Source organism: Bos grunniens, chromosome 4 (genome assembly GCF_055505025.1).
Source record: "Bos grunniens cultivar Pamir isolate PY7600 chromosome 4, Bosgru_T2T1.0, whole genome shotgun sequence".
Taxonomy (NCBI): Eukaryota; Metazoa; Chordata; class Mammalia; order Artiodactyla; family Bovidae; genus Bos; species Bos grunniens.
The window spans coordinates 43401810-43429462 of NC_141168.1; the positions used below are offsets into that span (position 1 = coordinate 43401810).

The following is a 27653-nucleotide window of genomic DNA, read 5'->3' on the forward strand; positions in this document are numbered from 1 at the left end:
CTTACCATATCTCAACAAAATTGAGATTTTTGTCCTCCACATTTTGAAAATAGTGCTCTATCTACGATTGAGGTGTCCTAGTAAAAGTGTTTTTGTTCTTTCCCTTTCTCAGCAGTAAGTAAAATAACATCTAAAAGCGGATGACCACTTGGTATTCGATGAAATGGCATAATAAACCATCCATGTACCAAGTGAAGACTCCCGCGAGCCCGTTGCCTACTTTGGGAAAACCTAGTGTCAGGGTTAGGACTTCCTGGTTCTCACTCCGTGGGTCACTGCCTGCGGCGCCTCAAGCGCGCACTGCCGACCAAGGTTTGTTTCTGACATCACATACCAGGTCAGTTCTCCATCAAAGGACTCCGGACAGCTTACTGCAGGAGACAGTACTTAGCAACATGCAGACCCCTTTCAGAACTGTCACGCAAGCCGGTCAGGACCCGACGTGCCAAAAGCAAGCTACAACCCCGGAGCTAACACTACGGCCCCAAGGCCGAGCCACCAGAGTTGTGGGCGCGACTCTGTGACGTCAAGACTCCGCTCACGAGGTTGGGGCGGCCCCTCTCGTCTTAGGGCGGGGCGGCGTGCTGACGCCACACGCTGAGGCGGGGCCGAGAGTTTGGTGCCCCGGAGTGGGGTGTCGGCACCTCATTCGGGTGGAGCTGAGCCGGAGACAGGTAGGCTTGCGCGGCGGCTGGGTCCCGCCGGATTTGGGAGGCTCCGCGCCGGTCAGGCAGGCGGCGAGGGTCTTGGCATGGGGTAAGGCCGCCGCACCCTCGTTGTCGCCGCCGCCCCGGTGACAGGGAGTGGAGCTGGCTGGAGCGGGGCTGACGGGGGGAGGTGGGTGGGACGGAGCCTGACAGACGGACGTGGCAGCCAATGGTGCAGGGGGCGCCTCCTGGCGGGCGGAGATTGGCGGGTGCGGGCGAGCGCAGAGGTCGCGCGGGGCGCGGAGCGGCAAGCCATTGGCTGTGATGGGCAGAGGGGTGGGCTGCGCGGCGGATGTGAGGGAACGGGCGCAGCGGCAGGGGTGACCCCCAAGGTCGAGGAGGCGTCACGTGGGAGTCGTCAGGCTGTGTCCTCTCCCCGCCTGGACGGCTGGAAGGGTGGCGCGCCCTTGAAGAACCAGCTGTGAATTGTGGGCATTCGTTTTTCCCAGAGCGCGAAGACGCTGGTCGGCTTCTGTCCGGACTGACCCTTCGCCCCTGGGACGACCCTTTGAGGAACAGATTACTGTGCAGTACCCCTCTGTCTTGCAGTACTCCTCTGTCGTACTCATCCTTCCTATGTTCCTTGGGGTGACGCCCTTGAGGAGCGGCTTAGCCCACAATATCCTGTGTATTCAGTACCCCCATACCCATCCTCCCTGCGCTCTTCGGGGGTGAACCCTGAGTGAATTACCCTCCAGCACTTAGTACCTCCACTATCCTCAGTACCTTTACTGTACTCAGCACTCATCGTTTCTATTCTCTGTGCTCTTCAGGGTGACACTCTTAATGGACAGGTTTCTCTGCTGCATGCGCGCTCAGTGCCCAAATACTCAGGATCCCTCCATGCTTAGTACCCAGAGTACCCATCCTCCCTGTGAACTCTCTGGGGGCAACACCCTTAATGGGCAGACTAGCTTGCAGTACCCTACTGTAGTCAGTACGCTTCTTTCTTCCAGGGATATGGTAGTTCATGTTGAGATGAAGCGCGTTTCCTCGAGGAACACACTAGTGTACCCTTTTCCTTTCGCAAGGCTACCTGAGTCAGTGTAAGTTGTGTAACGAAGCTTGGTAGAAAACTGGTGGCGAGACACTGAGTATAGACAAGAACTTGCTCTCTCTGCCCTTCACCCATGACAGAGGAGAGGTGACTCAGACCTGAGGTGTGAACTCTCTTTTGTCCTGGGGTTTCTCTGCTTTGTTTTACCTGTACTTTGAAGCAGGGAGTAGAGGCTGACTCCCAGGTTTGGGCTCTGAGCAGCTTTAAAAGGATAAACGGCCTGGATGAAGTCTTGCTTGCACTGTAACAAGAGGTGCAGTAGTCAAACTGCAGTTTTTTTGTGCAAGATCCTCACGGTCTGAAAATGCATAGTACTTATTCTAGCTTTGCAAATTAGCTGATTTTGAAAGTTGAAGAAAGATTAGAGTATCCTGATAAAATTTTGAAGAGCATTTTCCACATTTCAAGTACCTTTTTTTTTCCTTAAACAGCTTTATTGAGATATAATTCATGTACCATACTGTTCATTCTTTCAAGTATACAATTCACTAGTTTGTAGTGTATTCATAGTAAGCAGCCATCACCAAAATTTAGTTACTTTTAAAGACTAACTTTAATTTCAGAAATACATTAATTTCTGTTGATTTCATTTGAATTTGAACACACAGCTTATTAAAAGTGCAATATTTACCATGCTATATGTGTATCTTGCATATATATCTATGTATATCAGATCTGCTTTTAATTAGCCTTACTCCTTACTGCCCCATTTGAGAAAAGTACTGTACCATCTTCTTTAAAATTTTTAGATAGTTTTACTTTGGAATAATTGTACAATTACTGAGAAATTTATTCTAGAATTTTGTAATTTTGAGAAATTGTACATGCAAATCAATTATATGCAATTATAACAAATAGTGCAGAGAGATCCCACTGTCCCTTTACCCATTTTCTCAAATAACATTTTTACAAAAACTTCAGAACTATATCACAACCAGGTATTGACAGTCAAGATAGAGAACCTTTCTGTCATGCCAAGGGTCCCTCCTGTTATCTTGTTATGGCTGTACCCACTTCCATCCTGCCTGCAGTTCCTCAGCTCCTGGCAACCACTAATCTGTTTTCCATTTCTATAGTTTTGACATGTCAGGAATGTTACATAAGGAGAATCGTACAGTATGTAACCTTTTAGGGTTGGCTTTTTTCGCTAAGCATGATTCTCTGAAAATGCATGCAGGTGGTTGCCTATATCAGTAGTTTTGTTCATTTTTATGCTTTTGATGCTATTGATGTACGAGGCTATTGGTGTACCACAGTTGATTTAAGTCTCCAGTCATTGAAGGACATCTGGGTGGTTTCCATTCTTTGACTGTTAAGCTGTTGTAAACATTTATATACAGGTTTTTGGGGTTTCTTTTTCCTTCAAATTCTTGGTTTAATAAGGACTTTTTTATTTTGAGAAAAAAAGGTCCCAAACATCAGGCTGTTCACAAAAATAACCGACAGTATCAACTTTAGAAAACAAATCTTAATATTACACCAGTTATCTTTCTAGAGAATGCATTTGACATGCCAGCTCTCATTCACAAAAGTACATTATTATGTTTGTGTTGAACAGCCCCACATTGCACTCTTACATAGGATATATATATATATATATATATACATACAGGTTTTTATGTGAACAGAAGTTTTCATTTCTCTGAGAAAAATTCCCAGGAGTGTAATCACTAGGTCATAGGGTGGTTTCATGTTTAGTTTTTTTAAAAGTAGACAGACTTTTCTGTTACATTCTATTACAGACTTTTCTTGTACATTCCCACCAATAATGTTTGTGACCCACTTACTCCATATTCTTGGTAGCATTTAATACCATTAAAAAATTTTTAGCCATTCTAATAGATGCGTAGTGATTGTGGTTTTAATTTGCATTTCCCTGATGGCTAGTGATACTGAATGTGTTTATTTGCCTCTTCCATGAAATACCTATTCATATCTTTTGCCCATTTTGTAATTGGATCATTTGCAGTTTTTAATGTTTCATTTTGAGAATTTCTTAAGCATTCTAGTCCTTTGTTGGATATGTGGTTTGCAGATATTTTCTCCTGTCTGTAGCTTGTCTTCATCTTCTTAATGGGATCTTTTGGAGAGCAAAAACTTTTTTAATTTTGGTCAAGTCCTGTTTATGAACTTTGTTTTTTCTGGGTTGTGCTTTTAGTAGCAAGTTAAAGACCACCTCGCTCTTGTTTCTGTTACATATTTCTCTATAAGTTTTATAGTTCTGTGTTGTACATTTAAATTTATAATCGACTTCAAGTTGATTTCTATATAAGGTGTGAATTCTAGCTTGAGTGATTTCTTTCTTTTCTTTTCCGTTTATTCTTTCTCTCTTTTTCCTTCCACTATAAATATCCAACTAGCAGCATTTGTTGAGAAGACTGTTCTTCCTCCACTGAATTGCTTTTACATTTTTGCCAGATATCACTTGGTTGTGCTTGTGCGGGTCTGTTTTAGAGTCCTCTGTTGTGTTTCATCAGTCTTTTTGTCTGTCTCACCATCAGTACCATACAATATGATTATTGAAGTTACATAATTTTGAAATTAAGTAAATCGGTTCTTCCCACTACTATTGTCTCAGCTAATCTAATTCCTTTGCCTTTGCCTATAAATTTTAGAGTAATCTTACCTCTATCTACAGAAATTCTAACTGAGATTTTGATAGGAATTGTGCTAGAGTTGTGTAACAATTTGGAGATAATCTTCCAGTCCACCAACAAGGTATGTCTCTCATTTATTTAGGTTTTTTTATTTTGTTCATTGGTATTTTGTAGTTTTTAGCATACAAGCCTTGTACACGTTTTGTTAGACTTACAGTTTCCTTTTTAAAAATTCTTTTTCATATGTCCTTTGATAGTTTGTAGAGATACAGTTGGTTTTTATATATTTATCTTGTATCCTATGACCTTGCAAATTCACTTATTCTATAAATGTTTTTGTAGGTTCCTTAAAGTTTTATACATAGATAATCAATTATGTGATCTGCAAATAGTAGTAGTTTTATTTCTTATTTTCTGATCTGTATGCCTTTTAATTCCTTTTTTTGGCTTATTGCACTGGCTACAGTTCTCAGTAGTATATTGAATAGTAGGGATGAAAGTAGACATCCTTACATTGCTCCCAGTTTTAAAAAGATGCAGTCACTCTTTCACAATTAAGTAGTATGTATTAGCTGTAGGCTTTTGTGGAGGCTTACTATCAAGTTAAAGTTCCCTTTTATTCCTAGTTTTCTGAGAGTTTTTATCCTGGTGGTTGAATTTTCTCAAGTGCCTTATCTGCATCTATTGATATGAGCATGCAGTTTTTCTTTTCGAGCCTGTCAGTATGGTAGATTGCACTGTTTTTTGTTTGTTTTGTTTTTGGCATTGCCACATGTGGATCTAAGTTTCCAACCAGGGATTAAACCCATGCCCCCAGCAGTGGAAGTAAAGAGTCCTGACCACTGGAGTGCCAGGAAATTTCCTAGAGTCTGTTTTCTCAGGAGCTTTTAAATTACACATGAAATTTCTTGAGTAGCTATTTCAAACTGGATAAGTTGTTGTAGTTTGTACTTTTGAGTTTCTTGGTTTCCTTGCTGACCTCATATCTAGCTTTTCTGTCTCTTGTTGAAAGAGGAGTTGAAGTTTCCAACTATAATTTAAATTTGTTTTTTTCTCCACTCACTTTTATTAGTTTGATTCACATATTTTGCAGTTATGTTGTTTGGTATGACATAGATTTAAGATAGCTATATTTTAAGATTTAAGATTGCTGTATTTTCTTGGTAGATTAATCTTTTGTCATTAGTATCTCTGGTAATTTTCTTTGCTCTGATGTCTATTTTGTCTGATAATAGTAGTAGTATTAGATGATGAAATAAACTCCTGCTTTCATTTGCTTAATGTTTGTATGATACATAATGTTTCATCCTTACACTTCCAAGCTTCCTGTATTGTTATATTTGAAATTTCTTATATTATCAGATCCTGTTGTTTTATCCATTCTGCCTGTCTCTAACTGGTATATTTAGATCATTTACATTTAGTGTAATAATTGATATGTTAGGAGTTATATCTGCTATTTTATTCTTTATTTTCTTTTTTGTTTTTTGTTCCTCTGCTTTCTTTTTCTTGCCCCCTTGTGGATTACTTGAACACATTTTTCTTTTTTTAACTTGAACACATTTTTAAATTCCACTTTTAATTACATGTAGTATTTTTTTAGTGTTATCTGTGTAGCTTTTTTAGTGGATTTTTAGGTATTGCATTGTGTGTACATAATTTATCACAGTCTACTAGTGTCATCATTTTATCATTTTGAGTGAAATATGGAAACCATATCTCTGTTTACATCACTTTATCCTACTCCACTTAAAATTGTCTTAAATAATTCTTCTATAGACACAGCATTAGAACCATATCAGGTGTGTCGTAATTTTTGCTTCATCCATTACACATCATTTACAAGATTCTAGAGGAAGGGAAACCCACTCCAGTGTTCTTGCCTGGAGAATCCCAGGGACGGGGGAGCCTGGTGGGCTGCCATCTATGGGGTCGCAGAGTTGGACACGACTGGAGCGACTTAGCAGCAGCAGCAGAGGAAAGGAAATTATATTTACCTATATTTTGTTTTTGTTCTTTCTTTCTTCATGATATTACAAGTTTTCCTTTTATCATTTACTTTCTGTTTATAGGATTTCATTTAGCCATTCATTTAAGATAAATCTTCTGTCCATAAATTGTTTTAGTTTTTCTTCATCTAAGGTCTTTATTTCCCCCCTTTTTCCTGAAGGATGTTTTTGCTGGCTATAGGGCTCTGGATTAACAGTTATTTTCTTTCAGCACTTGAAAAGTGTTGTGCCACTTTCTCTTGGCCTTCATAGTTTCTGGTGAGAAATATACTATTTGAGTTGTTTGTAGTTTTCAAAAGCTTATGATGTATCGTGGAATGTATTTCTTCGGGTTTATTTTGTTTGGGGTTCTCTCAGGTTCTTGAATCTGTAAGTTTATGTCTTCTGCTAAATTTGGAAAGTTTGCAGCCATTATTTTTTTGAATACATTTTCAGCCCCTTCCCCTTTCTGCTCCTCATGAGATTCTGATGACATTTATATGCAGCATTAGGTCTTTTATTATAGTCCCACATGTCCCTGAGGCCCTGGTTTTTTTTCCCCCAGTCTATTTCCTCTTGTTCAGAATGGGAAATTCCTTTTGTTCATGTTTATCAGGTTTTTTATGCTAGTTATTGTAATTTTCAGTTCTGAAGTTTCCATTTGGTTCATCTCTATATCTTCTTTTTCTTTACTGAGGCTATTTTCATTTGTTTCAAGCATGTTCATAGTTGCTTGTGGAAGCATATTGATGCTGGCTCTTCTACAGCTTTGCCACGTTATTCTAATGTGTGTCATCTTAGTGTTGGTGAGCGCAACAGAACAGGCTTCTGACACTGCTGGGGGGATAGGAGGTGCTGCCTGGTTATTACTGGGTGGAGGCAGAGGCTCCTCACCTGGCCTCCTTGGTATCTGTGGGTAGGGATTCCTTGTCACTGCTGTGTGGTAATTTCTCAGTTAGACCTTTGTGATTCCACCCTGCCTTGTGCCTCTGGGCAGTAAAATCCAGGCTCCCTCCTGGCCTGTACGAATGTTGTTGGGGGGAGGGGGTCGTTGTCACTGGTGGGGATGAAAGTCGCTGATCTTCTCTGATACTACCAGGTGGAGTGGGAGCGGGCCACCATTTTTCTGTGGGGTTGGTTGCAGTAGAGTGGTTATTGTCTAAAAATATCCTGTCCTGCTAGACTGCCCCATTCTCAGTCTGCTGGCCTGAGAGGGCAGACTTACGTTGCAGCTTTTTTTGAGTCTACAGTAGTTGGTATTTCTGGGTTGCCAACTTCTTCAGCACCTAGCCTGGAATATATGAGGCAAAAAGAAAATGAGAACTCAATTCTGAGTCCTCTGGGCCCCAAGATCCCTTCCCAGTCTGTCTCCTCTCCACCTTTCAGAATCGTGATTTTTTTTTTTAATGAAACATCTCTTATTATTAGCTGCATGTAGTGGGAAACAGAAGTTCTGTATATACTTTTTAAGTTTTTAATAAATATTGACAACTGCCCTTTCTTTTCATAAAATTTTAATAATTTGTACTTTAACCAACACCTTTAAAAGATGCCAGCTTACCTATACCATGCATCACCACAGTCAGGGCACCTCTGCTAACAGTGTCAGTCTGGGGAAGGACAGCTCAGTCTTCAGGCCTGTGCACTGAAGCTTGTTTAGGGTTCCTGGTTCAGAGGTGGAAGTCCTTCCTTACAGTCTGGTCACTTACCCGCTCCAAGTTTACTTCTGTTTAGGTTTACCTTGGAAACTTCAGCTTTTTTAAGAGATAGCATTAGCTGCAGGATTGCTTTTCTTGTTTTTTGTTTGTTTATTTGGCTGGTTGGTTGGTTTTTTGTTTTTCTGGTAAATTGCCCTTTAGTCATAAAAGTATTTTTAAAGTGTAAAATACTTTCATTTTTGTATCATAGTTACAAAAGACATTGAGAAAGCAGGACTGATTGTTCCCTTCACTTTATGGCAGAGGAAACTGACCATAGATCAAGTGGCACATTTAAGGCTCACATAGTGAGGATCATTCTGCTTTGTTTGCCCTGCAGGCTCAGCCACCACTCATCTAATGATGGCAAAATACCTTTGCAGTTTAAGAGTAACCTGCATTACCTCCCTCTCAGTTTATGGTTGATGAGGCATCACAGGTGAAAGATGTTGAATTCTCCTTAGATTCTCAGCCAGTAAAAGAGAATTGGTATTTGTGCTCTCTCTGTACCTAATGTCTTTGTATCACTGCTAAAGCTAGAATATTGGAGTAACAGCCGTGGGTATGTAGCAAGCATTGTTTTCTTGACTTGTTATGAGAATCTTGAGTCTGAAACGCGCCCCCCCCCCCGCCAAAAAAAAACCGCCTTTCAAGGTAAGTTGTACTTTTAAAATGGTTCTCAGGCAACATACAGTGGTAACAACTATTTAACTATGCATGTGCTTTTCCCTCAAAGACTCATGTCCTGAGAAACTGTCCAAGCTGTTTTTACCTCTGATTACTCCTCTGCCTAGCCAGCATGACGGTCATAGACGTCAGGAGTCAGTTTATCTCCCCATCCTGTGAATGGGGAGGTGACCTTGGGTAAAGTGTGTGCTGCCTAACTGGGGAATGTTTAGGCGCAGATAAAGTTCTGTTTTATTTTCCTAAGGGCAGAGCACTTAACCCTTAAAAACAAATTTTGCTTTAGTTTTTGCTTTTTTTTTTAATGTTATTTTTCTCAAATGTATAGATTTATATACTTGTGTATTGAAATTAACGGTTACAAAGAGTGTCACTTTGTGTACTTTATTGATATTGACAGATTCGTGTTTCTCCTTAGACTTTTTAAAAAACAACTTTATTGAGAGGTTTCCCTGGTGGTCCAGCAGTTGGGGCTCCACACTTCTATTGCATGGAGGTGGAGAGGGGCAGTGGTTCAGTCCCTAGTTGGGGAACTAGGATCTCGCATGCCATTCTTTGTAGCCAAAAAAAGAATCAATGAAGTTTAGGGTTGGGCATATTTGTTGACAAAGATTTAAAAAAAAACTTTATTGAGGTATAATTCATATACCATATAATTCACCCATTTAAACTGTACAGTTTAATGTCTTACAGTATACCATAATGTCGTGAAGCCATCAGCATAATCTAGTTTTAGAATATTTTCATCTCCCCCTTCCCCCAAAAAACCCATACCTGGGCTTTCCTGATGGCTCAGTGGTAAAAAAATCCACCTGTCAATGCAGAAAGCCCATACCCATCAGTCCTGTCTGATCCTTACTGCCCCCAACCCTGGGCTTTATGTCTGTATCAATTTGCTTGTTCTGAACATTTCATATACATGAAGTCATACAATATTGTGTTTTTTGTGTGTGAATGACTGTTTTCACTTAATATATTCAAAGGTCATCTGTGTTGCAGGATGTATTGGTATTTCATTCCTTTTTATTGCTTAGTTCTATTACATAGTATGGCTCTATCACATTCTGAATTTTTCCACTTTTTGGCTAGTATGAATAATGCTGCAGTGAACATCTGTGTACAAGGGCTTGTGTGGACATATGTTTTTGTTTTTCTTGGTTGTATACCTAGCAGTGGAGTTGCTGATCACATGGTAATTCTATGTTTAACTTTTTGAGAAACTGTTTTCCAAAGTGGCTGCACCAGTTTACACTCCCACTCGGATTGTATGAGGGTTCTAATTCTTCTGTTCTCTCCAACACTTGATTGTATTGATTATATCCAGTCTAGTGGGCCTGAAGTCCTATCTTGTTGTGATTTTGATTTGCAATTTTTTTTTTTGCCTTATGACTAATGATATTGGGTATGTTTTAACATTCTTACTGATCGTTGGTGTGTCTTCTTTTGAAAAATGTCTATTTGTATCCTTTGGCAGTTTTTTTGATTGGGTTACTTTTCATTATAGAGTTATATTTACATTTTTGAGTCATGAGTTCTTAATATTCTGCATGCATGTGCCTTATTAGCTGTATAATTTGCATATATTCCTTTTTAGACTGCCTTTTTTGATGGTGTCCTTTGAAGCACTAGGCACTTCCCTTCTGGCTCAGCTGGTAGAGAATCCACCTGCAGTGCGGGAGACCTGTGTTTGATCCCTGGGTTGGGAATATCCCCTGGAGAAGGAAAAGGCTACCCACTCCACTATTTTGGCCTGGTCTATGGGGTCACAAAGAGTTGTACACGACTGAGCGACTTTCACTTTGAAACACTGAAGTTTTTATTTTGATGAAGTCCAATTTGTTGTTGTTGTTTGTACTTTTGGTGTCCTAAGGCACATTGTTTGACTCAAGGTTCTGGAGATTTACTCCATTTTGAAAGTTAGAAACCTTCTAAGAGTCTTACAGTGTCAGCTCTTGCATGTAGGTCTTTGATCCATTTTGAGTTAATTTTGTGTATGGTGTAAAACAGGGGTCCAAAATCATTTTTTCACATGTGGATTTCCGGTTGCCCTGGCATCATCTGTTGAAAAGACTGTTCTTTCCCCACTAAGAATATTTGGCACCCTATCAAGTAGAAATATTGTTCTCAACCACAAGTCAGAACACTTGGGCTTTTTTAACAACTCAAAGCTTTCATGAAAGTGTTTGAACGGTTCAGCATTCCTACCAGAAATGCACTATTCTTAATGTTGACTCTGGAATTGGAAGGATGGAATCCGAACCTTCCAGAATCTGAAATGTATACCTGATGTCTGCTCTGTGGGTCTCTCAGATTGCAGATAGGGAACAGCTGTTCCTGGTCATCCTGGAGTGGAGGCAGGGGGATGTTGAGCTGTCTGCTGAAGGCAAAGTTTTCCTATGACTCATATGAGTCATCTTAAGGGAAGTTTGAAGATTGTTAGTAATTATGCTGGGCAGCACTGAGCTGTTTGTCAGATTTTACGACTGTAGATAACTCAGTAACGTGGTTTGTTTACTGTATCGTATTGGAAGGACTGCTTTAGAAAGAAGAGATGAACAGTTTCGTACTTGTCAGTGCGATGCCTGTTAATTGGGTATTGCAGCAACTGAATAATGACTGTTAATGGAGGTGATGATACTGCTGTGTTCTAGGAGAATACTTCAACTCAGAGTATTTCAAGCTGCCTAGATAATAGTGATTGGAGAAGGAAATGGCAACCCACTCCCAATCTTGCCTGGAGAATCCCAGGGATGGGGGAGCCTGGTTGGCTTCCATCTATGGGATCGCACAGAGTTGGACATGACTGAAGCAACTTAGCAGCAGCAGCAGCAGATAATAATGACGTTGGAGGAAACAGATGAGTGTCGGCCTGAGTTTTTTTTTTTTTAATTAATGTGAAAAGCAACGGTCATAGTATTTTTGCCATCAGTGTCTTTGATAGCTTTTTGTCAGCCTTAAACTTAATAGCTGAGAAAATTGGAATAGAGTTGGCAGTAGGAAGAACTACTGAAGTTACTTAAGGTTTTTTTTAAAAAAGGAGTTAAGATAGTATCCTAAAGATTGCATTTAATTTTTAAGGGGCAAGTTTTTGTTTGTTGTTTAGCTTTGAAATTCTACTTTTGCTGACCTGTCTTTTTCAAGCAGCCAAACAGGCCAGTGTCCTTTATGCATATCCTGATCATATTTGGGTCAAGAGAAGGGGTTCTTACAAACGATGTAGAGGATAGTTTATGTAACATTTATTTCTGGGTAATTCTCAACCTGTCTTAAAGCTTGGATTTCCTTCAGGCAGGAGTGGAGGTGAGGTGTGATTCCCACTTTACAGTCAGGGCACTTGCTTTAAGGCCAATCGTTTATTAGACCATCAGTCACCACTTCCCAGGGCAGAGGGCTATGGTGAGCCTCACTTCTGCCCAACGGCTCCCCTCCCCTTCCCCAGTCTGTTTTGCTATGACTGGAAGAGACCATTGGGCAGCTGGGATTTTTATGGGAAGAGAAGCAGCACAGTGTCCTTGTCCCCTTCCAGAGGCATCTGAATGCTTACACATGATTGGAAGTGGTTCAAGACCCTCCGCTGCAGCTGCTTAGTCACTTCATTCGTGTCCAACTCTGTGTGATGCTATGGACTGTAGCCCCGCCAGGCTCCTCTGCCCATGGGGATTCTCCAGGAAGAATACTGGAGTGGGTTCCATGCCCTCCTCCAGGGGATCTTCCCAACCCAGACAGTCTAAACTCTTTCATGGTCTAGTGGGTGCATCAGCTGCTTTTGTAAAGTGGATAGTGTAGTTAGAGTTATATATTATATTTAGTAAAATTACAACCATCAAACTCAAGATCCATTCAACCTTGGGGAAAGTGTAAACAAACTCAGAAAGGTGACCTATAAAGCAGAAGAGCTAATGCCCGCCTTGAGGGAGCTGGTGGGTTTGGAAGAGTCCTAACAGGTCAAGCTACTGACTGTAGAGTAGTGCGAGGTAGGTGGACTTTTCTGTGGTCACTGCTGTCCATACCTTTGTCTTTCAGAGCCCCCTGCCTCCCTTGTTGGCCCTCTCCTGGCTCCAGTTTTAGGAAATGTGGCATCCGGACCCTTGGCCATCCAGCTAGTCCATTCCTCCAGCCGGCCAAGACAATTCTTGCTCCTCCCCTGTGTTTTTCAAACTTTTCCATCTGTCTGATCTTTCTTCCTACTGATTCTTATAAATCCTTGCCTTCCCCTCCTCTTCAGAGCGAAGGCCTCCCTATTGTCTGTGCCCTTCCCCAAACTTTCCTGGCTGCTGGAAAGGAGCACTTAGGAGAAGTGGGTTCTCCCAGGGAGTTTTGTTGGTATTTTATGTGCCTCTCAGGTGCTCAGTGCTTTTGCTGTAATTATTTTTAATATATTTTTTTCTTCTGCTCAAAGATGAATTATTTGAGGGTGAGCAAAATATTTCCCCAGTGTTTCTGTGTTCTCCAGAATACCAAGAGTCCATCAGGGCTCAGTAATCTCCGGATAGATTAGAAAGTATTTCTCCTTTTGCAATTAATACTAACCTAATCCTTAATTCATCCTTGTTGCCTTTTCCTATAGTTGTTTTACACAACATATAAATTTATATGTGCTCAGTCATGTCTTAATTCTTTGCGATCCCCATGGACTGTGGGGATCTACCAGTCTCCTCTGTCCATGGGATTTCCCAGGCAAAAATACTAGAGTGGGTTGCCATTTCCTGCTCCAAGGGATCTTCCTGACTTCCGGGATCGAACGTGCATCTCCTACATTGCAGGCAGGTTCTTTACTGCTGAGCCATCAGGGAAGCGCCCCTGTCATGATATATCATAGCCCTCAACCTAGATCAAAACTTGCAAGTGAAGACCATGACCTCTGCAGCTGTGCTCTTGCCTCCCCATATTGAGTGCAGGCCCTGTATGTAGAAGGTTGGTCCACTTGACTACCTCGTGCTCTGCCGTGCTCTCTCAAGCAGAACACACAGCCACACGTGCATTTACAGACTCTTTCTCCTCCAGCCAGAGTCTGAGAGGTTTTCCCCCCAGTAGGCTTGTCTGCTAAAACGCGCTTTCTAACTTCTCTTTCTTTTTTTTGGTGCAGACAGTCGTGAGAGAGACATCAGGACAAGAATGTTTCACTTAAGGACTTGTGCTGCTAAGTTGAGGCCGTTAACGGCTTCCCAGACTGTGAAGACATTTTCACAAAACAGACCAGCAGCAGCTAGGACGTTTGGGCAGATACGGTGCTATACTGCCCCCGTTGCTGCAGAGCCTTTCCTCAGCGGGACTAGTTCGAACTATGTGGAGGAAATGTACTATGCTTGGTTGGAAAACCCCAAAAGTGTACACAAGGTAAGGCTCAAAGGAGCAGGTGTCTTCGTGTTTGGAGTCTTGGCCGGTGGTGGCTGGCCGTCCAGGTAAGTGCATGTGTTCTAAGGACCCTCAAGAAGAAAGTTAGGCAGGCGGCTAGAAGCCCCACCGACTCGAGTTCTTTGCATCAACCCAACTCGACCGTCAGCCCAGGCCCAACAGGAGCCACCTTCTCTGGAGGGGCATTTCCCTCTCTCCATGTGCGGCACGCTCAAGGCCTTGCTCCCTGGAACAGCCAACGTGTTAAACCCCCACGGAGGTGACGAACCACTTGCACCACTCCCAGGACGTCACCAAGGCTGCTGCAGGACGGCGGAAGCGCACGGAAGGAAGGACCTTCAGGAAGCTTGTCCATCCCACTGTCCTCGGAACACCTGAAAACCATCTCATGAGATTTCTCTACAAATGACATTTTAGATCAGCATGTTTATGTCCCTCTCCTGTATTTAAAAGTAAATTCTGTGAAGGCTTCCTTCTAATTTCTCTGTGTTGACGTATGAGGCTGTTCCTTAGAACCTCTCCCTTCATGTGGTTACTTGATACAGAGCATGCTTGATGGCAGAACTTCTTCAGAGCATTTTGGCCAGTGATATTTATGAGTTTTGATAACTGTTTCTTGGCTTTCAGGTCAGGAAGCTGGCCCAGTACAGGTGCTAAAGGGTGGGTCCCCAAGCTGCTTAGCTCCTTGTGGCCCATTTGCAGGGTGTGGGAAGATCTGAGGAGACAGTATATGCGAGGTGTTCAGGGTCTACACAGAGGAAGTGCCCATCAGAGGCTGGCTGCCATCTCTGTTGATCTGGCCTCTTCCTTCCTTGTGAATTGTAGGGATTTGTCTTCAGAAAGCAGCCTGCTTCTGTCAGGCCTTCGAGTATAATCTTTACCCTTTACCCTAAAGTGTTAGTGACATTTAGGATTGGATATGTTTGTGTGACTGCGGGAGCCCCCAGCCCTGTTTTATCAGGGCTCTTGGTATGATAATGCCACCTCTTGGTCTGAACCTCCTTGCCCGGCAAAGGAGGACATCTAGCCAGGTCTTTTCCTTCCCTGTTTTCATGGCAGCCTGGAAGCTGCATTGCTCCATGAGCAAGGTGAAATCTGGTTTCCTATGGGAGGAGATCGGGGGTGTGTCTCCCAAGATGGTAGACAAGTGGACTACCCAGAAAGAAGTGCCCTATAAAACTGGCCCTGCCAGTGACGTCAGATATTAGCAGTTTCTGAGGACAGTTGCTGCAAGGTTCTCTTTCAAATAAACTTAGCCCAGAGGTTTTAGAGTCAGACTTTCGTCTCATGTCCAGGCTGTCCCTCACCTTCCTTTTCTCAGATGTAACCTCTTTGTAGAACCAAACAAGTTTTCTTAAGTTCTATTTAGTTTAGGGGGGAATAGCACTGGAATGAGCTCTTAGGAGATAATACGGATCTAGGCTTGGGGGTGTCCGTGTATGGATGCCCTGCGTCACAGGAATGGGTTGCAGAGAAGAAGCACACCACTCTGCGATGCAGAGCTCTGAAAAGTGGAGCAGCAACCATCACAGTGACTGTCACCATTATTAGTATTTGTGTTAATATCATTACTGTTATTATTGCTTAAAAGTTTTTTTTAAGATTTGCTCTTTAGAGGAGTTTTAGGTTTACAGCAGAATTGGGGGGTAGGTACAGAGATACGCTATATACTCACTCCTTGCTCCTATACATGGAACCTCCCACACCATCAACATTCCCCACCAGACTTATGTTTGATATAATTGATGAACCTGCACTGACATGTCATCATTACTGAAAGCCCATAGTCTACACCAGGGTTCACTCTTGGTGGTGTGCATTTGTGGTTTTGAACAAATACATAATGACATGTATTATGTATTACATCACCGTTACAATATATTATACAGAGTATTTTCACCACCCTAAAAATGCTCTTTGCTGCACTAATTCTTTTTTCCCCCCCCCCACCAATTCTTGAAAAGTATTTTTATCACATAGCATCAAGAAAGGTAGCATGTGATGACTGGGAAGCACTTGGGGGCTCTCAGGCTGGGTGGAATAGTCACGGAGTCCATCTGTCCTAGAGTGAGGACAGCACAGTGAGAGGACTACTGATGAAACTGAGGCAGCCTTCTGAGGAAGGGTCTAGAGCGAGGGTTGGTTCCTCGGGCTCCACTGGTCAGAGCAAGCACCTCTTTGAGACTCTCCAGGGGTGTGGGGAAAGGATCTCCAAAAAGGACTTTGTAATTTAATAAGAGAATACATGCAGGTTGGCATCTTTGGGCCGGATTTCATCTGCTGATTTCTGTTGTCAGGTTCTCTGGGGACTCAGCGTATCCTAGAGGGAGAGGGGCAGGATGGTGTAAATCAGTGGACATTCACAGCGGCAGTGCCCCTTCTCGGGGTTCCCAGCAAAGTGGACTTGATCACCTCTCCACATTGAATTAGGCCCAGTAACTGATATGTGCTTACTTTTTGATGGAGATGTTCCAGAGCTTTGCTCAGATTTTCAGAGGCATCTATGACACACAGAAGATCTTGGAAATTGTTGACTTTGTTAAAAATGCTTTATTTTGGTCTGTGTTAGAAAAAAATAGGGAGATATAAAGAAAATTAGCTTTTAAGATTTGGGTTGATCATCTTTCTGATCTCTCGTTTCTGCGTCAGATAGGGGATATCAGACTCCCTGCCTGAGAGCTGGTTCAGTTGCTGTGCTCTTCCCTCCATTTGCAGAAGGCTCACGGGGGAGCTGCTAGGACTGGACTTTTTTCAGCAGAAACAGAACACATTTAGCATCTCTGCCTCTCTGCTCTCCTGTTATTTCTTAAACTTTTTATGACCTGTCAAACATGTAGTAAGAGTGTCAACTGCAAATTCACACTTGCTATCTACCTTTCCAAAGATCAAATTATGAACCTCTGCAGCCGCTAACCTTTAACACCGCTTGAAAGGAGTTCAAGGAGGAGGTCAGAAAGCAGGCGCTCTGGGCTCTGGAAAAAACTGGCAGGACAGGTCTTCAGGTAGTTAGATTATTTTCCAGGGAAGATTTTATGAACCCAGTTCTTTCATCTCCTCATATCTAGAAAAGCACTAAATTCCTTCATAGTGACATCTACTCCTTGTGATTAGCAGTAACCTTCACAAGATTAGATCAGCCTTCTGCAAAGAAGAAGTGCTTGGTTGCATATACTCTCCCTTCACCAAAATTACGAATATCCTGACCACCCCCCAACCTCCTTGGAGCAGTTCCTCAGAGCTATATGAAATGCTGACTCCCTGGCTATAGTCCTCATTTTGCTCCAAATAAAATGTAACTCACAACTCTAACATTGTGCTTTCCCCCCCAGTTGACAGGAGATAAGGTGAACCTCCACGAGGAGACCCAGTGCCCAGCTTCAGCATCTCTCTACAGTTTGCCAGACCTTAAAAATCTACTCCTTCCCTGCTTATTTCTCTGTTTGTTGGTTTGTTTTGTAAAATACTTCCCACTTGTGTTTATTAAGGCAAATCTCAAACCATTATTATTTCTGTCATAAATGTACCTGAGTGACTCTAACAAGGGAATGGTTTCTTAACCATATCTAACAAACTAGCAAGGTAATTCTCTAATACTGTAGTCTGATTCTCAGTGTGTATTTCATTTTTGACTTTATAATTTTCTTTATAGTTTTGTCTTATCCCTCTTTTTAAAGAAGACTTTTGTTTCTAGATGTCTAATTATGAAAGTTATGTTTGTAGTAATCGAGCAGTTCAGGGGTGCAAAGCCCCCGGGCACTCCCTGCACCTCTGTGCCCAGTTACCTGATCGGCCCTGGATCTGCCTTTGTACTCTTGTCTTCCTGTCCTTTGGTGTGGTCCTTTCCTGGACAGCCATCTCTTCCCCATCGTTTTCTACAGTCCAGCCTCTGCACTTCAGTATTAAACACATTGTCAAGTAAATCTAACTACACGAACCTTTTAGGAACCTTCAGCCAGGCTTGGTCTGTCAGCATGCAAAACCCCCACTCATTAGGTCTTGGCCATGTTGGGGATAAGTCAGATTGTGACGTCTTATTTTTAATTACATCTAAAATACAGAATCAAAGCCATATTGTCCTTGTTAGTGTTTTAGACAAACAGGTAACTGAGAGCTGCTGAACCCTCAGAGGACCCCACCCACAGGCATCATGTGGTGTCAGCCCTGCCTGGGAGGACCCAGGCTCAGGCCCTGTGCCTTCTCCTCCCTGTGGTGCCCTCCCTGCCCCTTTTGATTGGGCTGGCACGTTGTCCTTTGTCCGTTAGAGCTTGCTTCCCCTGCCTAGCCTTCTGAGTGACCTCTGCCCACTTCCTGAAAGCCTGTCTTCCTCCACTGCTAACTGAGTCCATTTCCTCTCCTGCCTTTTGCCAGCCTGCCGCCAAGAGTAATAACAGCTTTCTTGTCTCGCATGGTCACAACAGGACCTCTTAGGGACTTGAGGTGCGAATTCCAGGCTCTCGGTCCCACGTCTTTGAACTTGGCCACGCCGCCCTTCAGGCCCACGCTGTTCTTCTTTCTTCTCTGCTTATGAAACACAATCCTGTAATTTTCTGTAATTGAACCAGACAAGCAAAGCAGAAACAGATATGTGTCATCCACAGTATGCAGTGACACCATTCCTTTTCATCCTGCCGCTTGAAACTGCCGTGGCTGCACTTTAAAAACAGCCATGGTGCTCTCTAGTTCTCTGCTGGCCTTGGAGAAAAATACGCACATGGTATGCTTAATGGGCTTTCAGTGAACAAGGCTGTTCAATTGCATTTTGAAGTTTCTCCATACTGAGCTTCCTACATCAGGAGGAATCTCAACCCTGGTGACTTTTTGTGTTAAATCAACTAAACCGCTAAGAATATCTTCCCTAACTCCAGTAAAACTCCAGTATGGTGTTTTACTCTTAAAGGATTTGTGTTTATGCGATCAGGGAAATAAAATTTGCACCTTTGAAAAGTGTAGGGGTCATGAAGCAGCACCTTCACTTTACGTGTGTGGCAGTTTGCAGCTCGTGACAATGTTTTTTGGAGGACTGAGTTGCTGTCAGGAGGTGTGAGCATTCAGGGCCCTCTAGCTTGCAGGCCTGTAAAAATTCTATAAGCAAAGCACAGTTAGAGCACAGGGTAAACCCCACCAGCTTCTGAAGGGAAGTGCCAGTCATACTGAACTTTGAACGGTAAGGAATAGGCCTGACCAGGGACAGTGTGCCTGTGCCCAGGAAAGGCACTGCAGAGGGACAGAGGGTCGGGGGGCACTCAGTGAGCACTGGAGAGGGTCCTGCGGGGCTCGGTGCCTGGAGCCAAAGGCAGTACGTGAAAACCAAAAGTTTGGGCTGCGACATGTGTTGAGAGGCCCCAGGGGTCAAGCAGAGGAGTGTTTGCTTATTTTGTGAAGCGCTGTGGGGACGTGGACCCCTTGGCAGTTGGAAGAGGGTGAGGGCATCGGGCGCTGACAAAGCTGAGCCTGCAGCGAGAGGAGGGCAGACTTGGAATAAAAGCATGCTGCATCTTTGGGAGCATGACTTTTTAATGATTACCCTTTCATACTGTATGCTAAGCAAAAATAGTGGGTTTTTAAATGTCAGTGATAACTGCAGAGGGATCCAAAGTGACCGCAAGGGGAAGGAGAACATCAGAAGCAAGAAAGGAGCGTCATCCTTGGGGCTGGGTCTGCTCTTGAGAAGGGAGTGGCGAGCTCCACCCCAGCCACTCTCCTGGCGCCTCCTTTCTGAGGAAGGAAGGAAGGAAACATTGTCAGAAGGAGGGATCCTTTGGGGCTTTTCCCAGAAAGGAGCTGTGGTGGTTGGTGATCAGCATCAGCTCAGAGCCTCTAGGCCACTGGCTCTTCCTGTTCCATCTGTGCCAGACCCCACTGAGCGTCTGCCAGGCTCTGGGTTCTGCTGTCTGCGAGCAGGTTGTAAGTTTAGGGCCTTCTCTCTAAGTGGTCATGACTCACAGACACACAGTTCTCTCTGGGCCCGAGGCTTGGTTTCGCTGGACTGGGTCCTCCAGGTGGGATGCCCAGTAGGCGCACGGGGGATCAGATGTGCGTGTGGTCCCACATGGCTGCCCTTGGAAGTTGTGACGCTGAGTTGACAGAATGCACTGTTGGCTGCAGCCAGCCAGGCAGAGGGCATGGGCGCTCACTTGCTGAGGAATCCCAGGAAGACTGCTCATGAGAGTGGTCACAGATGTCCTGCATATAATATTTTCCTGCAATAAAAATCTAGTTCCTGTGAGTGTTCATGAAATAAATAACCCTAAAAGCTAGCAACTCAAAACACCACCAACGAAGTCTTTCTCCTGGTTCCCAGCTCCCGTGCAGCTGTGGTTCAGCTAGGCTGCAGCCCCACAAAGGACCTCCTCACATCTGGCATTTGGTGCTAACTATTCGCCAGGCCCTGCCGTCATCCAGGGACCAGAGTGACCGCCTCACAGGGCTCAGCGTATTTCTGAGAGGGGAGGGGAGGGGAGAAGAGCCTGCTGGCCTTGGATGCCCCACCCAGAACTTACACACTGCCACTCCTACCCATGGCTGTGATCAAAACAAATCTTGGGTCAGTCCCCAGGGACACGCCTCCAATGAAGGAGCCTCACAACCACTTCAGGGGGCCTTTGTGTGGACCTGGAAGGATGTGTGGCCGCTGAGCAGCTTACCACAGTGCTTTCTATAATGATATGATGGGGCCACCACCCTTAGTCTGGGTCAGAAACTCAGGAAGCATCATTCCCCATCAGCACTTAGGACTAAGCCAGGACGGCTTTTCTTTGCTAATCCTGTGTGTTTATTGACATTTTACCCACACACAGATACAGAGAGAAGATAGAAGAACTTGTCTGGAGATGTTCTCTCGCCTGTACAGCACTGGTTTTAAAAACAAAGTGTTGCTCTAATCAAGCACAATTCACTTGACTTCTGTGGTTGAGGAATCCCCAAGCAGAGCCCCTGGTTTTAACTATAGAAATAGTTCTGTGGTGAAGGGTCTGGCAGGCCCAGATCCTGGTTCCTCCTAGACATGGTTGTAGGCAGTGAGCTGGGTCGGGGCATGGCTCTGCCCGTCCTCAGCTGGGGATGGTTTGAACAAGGCCCTGCCTTGGTCGGAGGGGTCTGAAGCCCAGCATTGTGCATGGCTTTTAAGACTGCTTAGCTCTGAAGCACAGACCTTTGGTGGAGGTCCTGTGGCTGTCCACCAAGGGCCTCCTCTTCCCCTCACCCTGGGCAGCGTCTCTTCAGGATGTTAGGAAGTCACACGTGGTGTTTTCAGAAAAGGCATGGAGCCCAGCAGTTAGCACAGATGGCGCACACCAGGAGGGTGGTAGACACTGCCCAGTGCAGAGACATGAATCATTTGGCTCCATACAGTAGTTGGGCTGGTGTGCACAGAAAGCTGGGTGCTTAGGAATTAATGTACACTTTCTAAGCTGGAGAAGCCCTGTGTGGGGTGACTAGGGAGACAGCCTCGGAGAGGTGCCCACACTCTCCAGGGCACTGGGATCCTTGAGCCGTATCTGTTGGCCAGCAAGTCATGGGTGACCATCTGTGGCTCCAGGAGCCACTCAGTTCAGTTCAGTCGCTCAGTTGTGTCCCAACTCTGTGACCCCATGGACTGTAGCACGCCAGGCTTCCCTGTCCATCACCAACTTCCAGAGCTTACTCAAACTCATGTCCATCAAGTCAGTGATGCCATCCAACCATCTCCTCCTGTGTCGTCCCCTTCTTCTGCCTTCAGTCTTTCCCAGCATCGGGGTCTTTTCCAGTGAGTCAGGTCTCTGCATCAGGTGGCCAAAGTATCGGAGCCACTGCCTGTCCATTTATTTGACTGAATTAGCCTGAACCCGCCAAACCCTTGTTTGGCCATGCATGAGTTTTCCCTGGTCACTTGTTCCCCTGAATCTCATGTTTGTGGCAGTTAAAACACATTGTCAGCATCAGAACACAGTGAAACGGTTGTTTGTGACAGCGCTGGGGTCTGACGTCCAGACCTGGCCGTCATTCATTTATCAGTTGTGGTGGCCTTTGAGCCTGGGGTTTGGTCCATCCAAGAGGTGGCCAGAAGCTCCCGCACCCACTGCCCGGGGCGGTTTTACGTCAGGGTCCTTGGCAAAGAGCCCAGCATAGGGTGGTGGCGGCTATTAGGTGACATCATGTTCCGTACCAGGGCGCCTAGCGCGGGAGGGTGAGGATTGTTCCGTAGTGAGGGAGGGGGCGGCAGGGTGGCAGCAGGAGTTGCATCAGAAGGGGACTTTGGACAAGAGAAAGCAGTCTGTTCAGTCCAGCATGCAGAGTCACAGGATTGAGCAGCGAGAAGAAGCATCAGTAACACTAGGGTTAAGCTTTGATCATCAGTTTCTTGAACAAATATTAGTATACCCACAGTTTAAGGGTGTAAAATGCTACACAAATACAGGGCTGTCCTAAGTAGTCCATGCTCCATACTTTTATAGGCAAGGAATCAGGCAGACAGCTGAAGGGACTTGCACCCTTGCCCAGCCTGCAGGGGGCAAGACTGGGGCTCCCAGGCCCCCACGAGTGGGCAGGCAGCAGGCAGGCCCCCTCCGGTGGGCTCAACGTGTGTGTGGCCCTGTGAGGTCACACACTTGCGCTGGCCCACATATCTGACACACGTTGGAGGCCTTTGAAGTGGGGGAAAGGGCCCGTGGTAGTGTGTTTGCAACCCCTCCAAAACCAAACCCTTCGTGAACAAGTCTCTATTGTGACCTTCACCGTCAGGAACTTGGCCCCGAGACTCTTGCAGTCTGCTGACAATCAACAGGGTAAAGTCCGCTTGCCTCAGTGAACCGCTGACGCGCGTGTCCCCTGATTAGCACTGCCACCCTCACTGAGGTCAGCACCTTGTCTGAGATGAGGACTCTGGACGCGCCACGTCCTTAGAGCTGACGCCACGGCCACCACCGCACCTGATACCCCACCACGTGCAGCACTTAGCGTTATACCTGACACCATACCTAGTACCTCTCCAGACAGTGTGCCGGGCATCCCACGCAGCTGCATCTGAAACCGCCCCAGCACCACAGCTGACACCCCCAGCACCATTTTTGATAGCCCACTGAGCAGAGCACCTCGCATCACACCAGCCCTACCAAGATGTGAAGGGGCCTGGTCCTGTCTGACCTTAACTTAGCAGGATGTTGAGCACCTCCTACGTGCCAGCCACCGGACCAACTTCCTTAGACGTTAGAGAAGTGTTTGGAGCTTTGACAAGCTCCCCTAATAGGGGAGAAGAGGACGGGTGACTTCAGGGGAAACCCATGAGGCCTGTGTAAGAAGTCTGGGAGGTTTTATGGAGCAGTATAGGAGTGAGGGCTTTTGAAAACAAAGCTTCATGTACTGCAGTTAAATGCCTTTAGTTATCTAAAAGTAAACATAAGAATTCTGGTTTCATTTCAACCAGAATGTTATCCTTATTTGTACTTGAAATCATGTTTTGGTTTAAGTTGTTTCAGCAACAAGTTGGTGGCTTTAAACCCACTCACGGGAGGTGGGTGGCCAGCCCACAGCTCCTCTGAGGGCCAGGATTGCTCACCTCCATGGTATCAAGGCTGCGAAGGTCTAGGTGCAGGGGGCACGTGAGACCACACAGGCATCCTCTTCTTGAAGCTTTCTCTTCATTTGGGAAGGGCACCCCACTGACCTGTCACTTCAGCCTCGTGGTCACCTGTTTCTTCATTTGGGAAGGGGCCTCGAACTAACCCATCACTTCAGCTTCATGGTCACCTGTCCCTGCAGCAGGTCTGCAGACACTTGGTTCTGGCAGCAGGGAAGCTGCTGCCAGAGAGATAAAACTGGCATCAGGTACGCACACAGGTAAATAAAGTATCAAGCTGAGGTGTGTACACATGAGGGCTGCGATTATCCAAAGGGAAATCCTCCAGATAGTGACAAAGCCATGCATCACATCAGGCATCACATCTCGGAGATGAGTGTCCTGGGCGGTGGGGGTGGGGTGGGGTGGGGTGTGCAGATGGCTGAATGAATGTAGAAGCCAGGTCAGGTGTGGGGGAGGTGGGTAGAAGGGGCACCTTGGGGAACAGTGCAGCAGGAAGAGGAAGCGTGGCTCAGAGTCCCAGGGCTGGTGAAACCTGCAAGCCAAAAAATGACCTTCACTGTCACAGCCTTTTTTTTTTTTTTTTAATTGTAGTATAATTGCTTTACAGTGTTTCACAGCCTTTTTAAGAGGTCTGACTTCATTAAACTTTACCTGCTTTAAGTTGCAATGAGAAGGTTTTGCAAACTGTGTGAACCAACAATTGTCTGTCACCAAGTGATCAGATCTGGTGAAGGGGGGCTTGCTGGTTGTTGGGGTGGGCTCCTTGGCTTGGCAGTCACCTGAGTGCAAGTGCCCGCCCCTCCTGCCTGGAACTCGTGGGGGAGGGCCTGGCCAAGCTGCAGGGGAGCAGAACTGCGCACCAGCTGCTGTGTGCTGGTGGTGCGGGCGGTGGGGGTGAATTACAGGAAAGGAGGACGCTGCATTCCTGGCATATTCTTTCCCAATGGTTCCCAGCTCTCTGCAATACCGGTATGAACCAGTTTTTTCTGACTGCCTCCAGCTTGAGCAGAATTTCCGTCGTTGTTGTCCTCAGCCAATTGAAAATCACCTGGAGTTTTATCCCAAGCACAAAAGAAGGTCAGAGAGAGGAGGCCCGATAACTGCGATTTCCCCCCCACCTCCCTGGTCCTGGACTGGAAGGTCCTATAGCCTTTGTCTGCCAGGCCTGTGCCCTCCAGGTGTCAGCCCTGGAAATTCTTTGATTTTTTTGTTTGCTGGCTTTGACAAGGGTCAGCCAGCCTGAGAGATAATGTTTATCCTTGGGTTGCCCTGCTCTGACTCACTTAGCCTGATCAGCATCTCTGCCTGGTGGCCGCTCTGTCAGTCCTGCCTGCCTGCACCTTTCCCAGGAGGGTGTGGTTGGCACACCAGGTACTCAGATCATCAGTTTGATAACTTGCCCCCTCACCCAACCCCTGCAGCTGCCACCACTGTTCTTGTTAGTCAAAGCTGATTTTTCTGAAGCAAGATGAACTTGTGGTTTTTGCTGTGCCTTTTGGCTCTGGATCTTTTAGCAGCTGGTGCCCCTCAGGATGAGGGGTCGGCTTGCAGCCAGGGGACCCTCTCTATCCAAGGTCTTGTTGTTGGGCAGTTGCCACTGCATTTCAGAGACGTCTTCATGTATTCTGTGAGGCAGAAGATGGTGTTTAAGGCTTGAAGAAAGTGTGCTGCTCTCCAGAGGCTCCTTGGTTTCAGGGTCATGCCCTGCCCCCCAGGGCACGGCCCCACCCCCACTTAGAGCCCAGGGTGTGTGTCCACAGCAGGACTTAGTGTGGACACAGGTAAGGGTAGGGACTCCAGTGCCAGAACCAGCTGGGGGCAAAGTAGAAACTAGATTGGGTTTTACAAGGCTGTTGGTTCTTGGCGTGCAAGGCTGGTCTGACTCTTGCCCTATTGCCTGCTATGTCAGCAAGGCTCCTTGTAGTCCAGGCCCTCGGTTACTGGAGGCATGGGTGGGAGCCAGAGAGAGCCCTGGGCCAGAGCCACTCCCAGAATGCATGGAGCTTGCATGGCCTGCTGTTCAAGCTCCACAAAGTTGGAAATATTTGGGGGTGTCCAGCATGTCTGCTCCTTAGGCCCTCCGAAGGAACTAGGTGGATGCCAAGCCCGGGGCAGCCTTACCTTGCCCTAGGCTGCTGATCCTGAGACATCCTCTCTTTTTCTCTCACAGGACTAAGTCAGTTGCTTTCTCTGGTGGACATACTGCTTTTACTCCTGTTAGAGAACTCAGAGGGAGAGATTGGTCTTGGGGTTCCATGCCCCAGATGAAGAATGTCCTTGGTTGTCAGGTTGCATGATGTGAGATTCTCTACAGTCAGTGTTAAGGCTGGCGCCACAAGAGAACCCCAGATCTCCCTTCTACCATCAACTGACAAACTAAAAAGTAACCAGAACGGTAAAAACAATAAAACTTTGAATAGTGAGATTTGTTAAAGCATTTTAAATGCTACTGAGATAGAATTCACATAAAAAATATACAGTTCTGGTTTTTCATGTATTTACCATGTTGTATAATCATCTCCCTAATAGTTGGAGTTTTTTTAATTAATTTTTTCTGAATACAAAAGGAATATGTTCTTATTGTAGAATGATATAAATGTTCTGGAGCACTCCCCTCAGAAACACTTTTAGTGAGAGGCCGGGCTGCCCTGTGTGATGTTCCAGGCCTGTGTCCATCCCAAGAGGGTTGTGACTGGTGGTGACACGCAGCCGTCTCTTGGACCGTCCAAGTCATCTGTCTACGCGACATAAAGAACCTGCCTAAAAAAGCCAGACCTTCGGGACCAATCTCCAGGTTTCTGCCCAGACACAGACCCATTTGGTACCTGTGCAAGCTCCCAGACAGGCCCATCTGAACAACATCTTGGTCGCACTTACTAGGAAGGTGCACACAAATCTAGTGAAGTTTCTCCTCTCCAGGTTTTTCAAGGAGTCTCACCAGAGTTCACTGACAGAAGAATCTTAGAAACTGGAAAAACGCATGGCAGAGAAGAAAGACAGTGTTTTCACGTTTCTAAACTGCTTCTTGTTGTTTAGTCGCTAAATCGTGTCTGACTCTCTGTGACCCCATGGACTGCAGCCCACCAGGCTTCTCCATCCATGGGATCTTCCAGGCAGGAATATTGGAGTGGGTTGCCATTTCCTTCTCCAGGGTCTAAACTGCTTGAGTTTTACTATATTTATTTTGGCAATGAAGTTTTATTAAACCTTAGTTTTTCTGACCTCTACATTTTTTTAAAACCTCACATCTTCGTCTGAGATAAACTATTACAGTTCACAGTATCTGTGCAAATTATAAGTTGAATCAGGGAGTTCCCTGGTATTCCAGTAGTTAGGACCCCGAACTTCCACTGCAGGGGGCACAGTTTCAATCCCTGGTCAGGAACTAAGATCCCACAAGCCACACAGCATGGACCAAAAAAAAAAAAATGAATCCTACACAAAATAGTCAAAAATAATAGGAAGAGGAGTTAGTTCACATTAGCACAAAGGAAATTGAAGCCAGCAGTATTTTCAGTTACTACCAGTAATATGAACTGCCTACCAGATTGTGTGCTGAATGCCGTTAGTCTTTATTTTAAAAAAAACTATGAAGAATATAGATTTTTTTATTTTTGTCCTCATCTTACAGATGAAAAAAACTGAGCACATAAATTTAGGTTATTTGCCAAGATCTCAGAGCTCAGAATTAAGGTTCTGCCCCTGACAACACAACCTGAGCTCTTAACTCCCAAGCAGCCTCCTCAATGAAGTACAGAAATGGCTATTTCTCTAGGGGTCAGTGAGGGGCCCTTGCGGCTTCACACATCTGAGCCCTGGACTGCCTCTCACATACAGCCCCTGATTCTGTTCTGTGTTCAGGAAGTGAGCATGAGCAGGTAGGCCTGGGCCCTGAAGGCTGTGCCAAGCCCCTGGGGTCTAGAAAGCCCCTGGCGTCTAAATACCTTTTGTCCCCCTCAGGAGGTTCAATGGGGGTTTGAGGATCTGGGGCAGTTGTAGCCCTTCAGGCAGG

At 45.2% G+C, this 27653-nt stretch overlaps 1 protein-coding gene across 4 annotated transcripts in view; it reads left to right on the forward strand.

Annotated features, from left to right (window-relative positions):
* Positions 1-647: 647 nt before the first annotated feature.
* OGDH (oxoglutarate dehydrogenase) overlaps positions 648-27653 on the forward strand; it is a 67197-nt gene continuing 40191 nt past the window's right edge. For all 4 annotated transcript variants that reach the window (XM_086396133.1, XM_086396135.1, XM_086396132.1 and 1 more), the window contains exons 1-2: positions 648-674; positions 13817-14067. In XM_086396133.1, the coding sequence (XP_086252259.1) occupies positions 13846-14067 (222 nt within the window). In that variant the 5' untranslated portion in view covers positions 648-674; positions 13817-13845. The remainder of the gene's footprint in view (positions 675-13816; positions 14068-27653) is intronic.